General features: G+C 34.5%; 1 protein-coding gene across 1 annotated transcript; it reads right to left on the bottom strand.

The window, feature by feature from the left end:
• Positions 1-466: 466 nt before the first annotated feature.
• Positions 467-2,229, bottom strand: LOC110882628 (heat stress transcription factor A-2d-like). Its single transcript, XM_035978646.1, has 3 exons — positions 1,611-2,229; positions 1,227-1,538; positions 467-1,101 (listed from the first exon to the last, which is right to left on the bottom strand). Exons 1-3 carry the CDS (start codon positions 2,160-2,162, stop codon positions 1,093-1,095), a joined length of 873 nt encoding a protein of 290 aa, XP_035834539.1. The 5' UTR covers positions 2,163-2,229; the 3' UTR covers positions 467-1,092.
• Between the last annotated feature and the right edge of the window lie 1,799 nt (positions 2,230-4,028).

Here is a 4,028-nt window from a genome sequence, read left to right as displayed (position 1 = left end):
ATAGGTATAATCGAGCAGAAGCTATTCAACATCTGGGACGGACCATCAAACGTGATCTCCCCGACGCAATTAAAGAGAAACTTAGCAGCTCAGAGAATGAATATTTTGAAAATCATGCTGCAACTTTACAATCTTACATGTCAGATATGCAAGATCTTGATTTGGCTGTTGTAAGCTGCCATATATTGATAATGGAATCCATCATTATGTAACAAACAAGAATAGTATTAAGCTAATATGATTATGGTTCATATCTTATTTAGAACATGGTCCCACCCAAAGATCCCTTTATTAAGGTTAGGGTTCTTGAAGAAATTGGTAATAAGGTTGTGCTTAGTGATCAAGTAGCTAATGTTGTTTAAGTCATGGTATGTAATTGATCAACCAAAACCGACTATTTGACCCCTGATAATTTTATCAGATATTTTGAAGCAGGGTCTATTTCGTCGTACAAACATCAAAAACATATTATGCAACCACTATATTATACGAAAGAGAAAAGTCTGTCCAACAATCTAACAGTTTTTCTGCTACTTAACATTCATGAGAACGAAACTAATCCACATGGAAGAGATTATTAGGAAAGCGTCGGTTTTCCTTCCAATGTTTGAATCCATGGCGTGAGATCATCAGGTGTTATATATCAGTATCCGAGTAGCTAACATTTTCCATTAAATGATTGAAAATGTAAAATGGTTCTTGTGAATCAAAGTTGGTCGTCAGTTCTTCCTTATTTGCAATGTGATCATTCCTGTTCATAGCCTCTTTTGAGCGTTCACTATTATAAGTCCGCGCCTTTTGAGTTCCTATTTCCATTTTTTCATTATTTTTATTTGTTCGTGATCGTTTCTTGGGAATAACATTCCGATTCATAAACAGTTTGTTCACTGAAAATTCGATTTCTTTTTGCTTTGCCTCTATACCCGGAAAAATTCTTTCTATAGCAGCCAACTGATCTTCTATAAACGTGTATTCCTGTTCCAAATTCACAAGTTGAACATGTAATATGTACAAATCTTGCTTGATTTTTCCAATATCTGCAGTTTTAATGGAATTCAACCATGGTTGACTTCCACCATCCTGTTTAAGTTTTTACCTCCCCTGTAAAGTGGATGTCAATATATATCATAATTCATAAACACAACTATATGCTAAACTTTGGCACCCATTTTTTTATAAATTTCATCTTTGCTAATCATGGAAAAAAAAATAAAAGTTATACTCACATAAGCTTGGGATTGGGAATCGATAGAAGGCGAACATTCTATCGTTTTACTGGCATTCTCTAGGCACCTTTTGATGTTCAACATATCACATTTTGTGCTTTGTTCTTTCTCCTTAATATTTGAAATGTTATTCTTTAATTCATTTTGGAAAAACTTTAGTCTTTTCAATTCTTCTTCCATATCACTCTTCATGTTCCTTTTTACTACCAGTAGCTTTCTCATACTCTTGATGTTCTTCAACATATGTTCGTTATCTCTTTGAAAGTTTTCGTTGGTGTATTCACATAAAAACTTGTCCACACATTTGAAGCCCTATAAATAATTAATTTATTAAACACGATCGCAAAATGAAAAGAAAATAAAAGCAATGATAAATATTCTTACAAATTCACTGAGTTTTCTATAGAACGTTCCCATTGTGTGATCGAATCTTTCTTTAACATGATCTTGCAACCCCTTTTCATCTTTAATAAAGAAACTAGTACCCGATTTGTTCCATATCATAACGGAGTTTGTATCAGGGTCATTCACCATCTCAAAAAGCTTGTACACAAAGGAAAGATTATGTTTTGTTGATAGCAACTTCAAAGATGGTATCATAAAAGGCAAAGATTTGTTGAATTCTTGTTCCTTTTCAGATTGATCCATGATCTGGTCTATGAATTTGGGATTTGCATGCGCATTTGCCATGAAAATTTCCATTTTTTGTAGACGTTTATTGGTAATTTGCAGGTTGTTAATGCTGTTTGTTAAATAGTATTTGATGATCTCTTGTTGATTTTTCAGTTTTTGAACTTTGGAATTCCATAGCTTGATGTTGTAGTTAATTGTTACCAACATTAACTCCATTTTTGGTCTTTGAGAAAACTGAAATGAGAGTTTCATGATACATGCAAGTATATAAATAGTTGTACACTTGTACTTCTCTACATGCATTTGTGTTTGGGAGAAATAAGATGATCATGCATTATTTTAGTGTAGAAAGTGTGTGTACTTGCAGGGAATAAGGGGAGTGGGGTGGTCACTAGTGATAGAATTCCATCACTCACAATATCCAATCATGTTCCGCCATGTCAGCAACCATTTTTCCATCACTCACAACCTTTTTTGGTGGCAATGGTCATCACTCACCACCACACCTAACAATTTCCCCCCAACCAACAATTACCCTCACAAAAAAAAAAAAAAACCATCACGCCGTGAAGAAAATAACGAAATCTGGGTTTACGTTGAACTATCACACGTGACACTTGGAGTGGCGGTGGGAATTTGTTTTTTCCACGCGTTGAAAAGTCCCTATCACAGTATCTTGCGTTGAACTTTTGCCACCCCCAGTGGCCTAAAAACATATCATTAGAAGGTTTTATAACTTTCTTGAGCATTGATAAGCTTTTGATACATGACCAACTAGTTTTATAAATAGCGCCGCGTTGCGGCGCGCTCAACCAGGTCGTTCTTGGTGTGATATATGTACGTTTTACATTACAACTCATAAATCATGTATAAGCATCATTATGAAGATTGTAAAATAGCTTTAAGTAAAACAATGAATGCTAAAAAATGCCACATTTGGTGTTCCGGGACTGAGAAAGTGATCAAGACGGCATATATAATAAAACTTTTAACTAACCTTTTTTTAAGACCAACAAATTTATTCACTGCCAAAACCAAGAATGCAAAGTAGCAAGAAGCTAGCTTGCAAACAGTGTACTGTGTACCCCAAGGTTCATAACCAATCACCAAAACAACCATACTACATCCCAAAGATCAAGCAAAACATAGACCCAGGACCAAAACAACCCAAGACTACACAAATTGAACTCTCAAAAAAAAAAAAAGTCAACATTAATTAATAGAGATAGTATGCAAACTATATTAAATAACATATACCAATAACCAATGTAGAAATTACTGACCTTGGTCAATTTTGGATTTGTTTCCAATATGCGCCGCAGACCATCATCTGTGATCTTTGGGCATTTTATTAAGCTTAGAAACCGTAGATTACCTTTAGCACGGTTTGTCAACCGGATAAGAATATCATCAGTTATTCTCTCATTCAATGGCTGATCAATGTAAAGATTTCTCCATAATAGAGAATCGTTACGAATCGTATAACACAAAGATCTACAAACATGCTCCACCAAAAGAAGATCTTTCGTTCCCAGATAACTAAGAGCTAGAACGAACGCATCATGAGGATCCCCTCCAATAACATCAGGACAAACAGCAAACTCATTTACAGACTCTCCGCATTTCGTGACAACAAATCACTCTTGTTTCTTCTAAACCACTTAAGTCATGTAAAAAATTTCTACCTTGTGCATCCATCCTTTAGACACTTGAGAAATAAAGACAGCCACCATCCTAGTGAGAGGTTTCTGGGATGTCATGAGCTTTGTTGGAAAAACAATATCACGATGGGCAACGGATTAGCTGCAGCATCTAAGGTTTTGTGCCAATCAAACCTGAATCACTTAATATATTCATGCAATATTTCTTGTAAAGTTAAACAAATTCTTTTTCAAAAACTTTTTCATGAATTTAAAAGGTTAATATAATTATTTAACTATGCATCATTGTTACATATGCATGTTTGTGTTACAATAAAAGCATCAGAAAAGAAATTAAAAGGCTAAAAAAAAACTAACGAAGAAATTAAAAGGCTAAGAAGAAAAACTATAGAATTGGTCAGAAACGACTGAAACTTCATAGCACTGTTCCAAAAGAAGTTAAAACCAGCAAACAATCTATAATCCTCTTTATGATTCACAACCTTATTCCTCATACGATCCCCACACT

The sequence above is a fragment of the Helianthus annuus genome, chromosome 10, assembly GCF_002127325.2.
Source record: "Helianthus annuus cultivar XRQ/B chromosome 10, HanXRQr2.0-SUNRISE, whole genome shotgun sequence".
Lineage (NCBI taxonomy): Eukaryota > Viridiplantae > Streptophyta > Magnoliopsida > Asterales > Asteraceae > Helianthus > Helianthus annuus.
The sequence above is the reverse complement of the archived record's forward strand: the minus strand, read 5'-3'. Positions and strand labels throughout refer to the sequence as shown.

Bases quoted from the DNA above. Each gene is read 5' to 3' on its own strand.
- LOC110882628 (XM_035978646.1), bottom strand. From the start codon at position 2,162: ATGCATGTAGAGAAGTACAAGTGTACAACTATTTATATACTTGCATGT. The intron at 1,539-1,610 runs GTAAGAATATTT...AATTATTTATAG, and splicing joins ATAGAAAACTCAGTGAATTT to GGCTTCAAATGTGTGGACAA.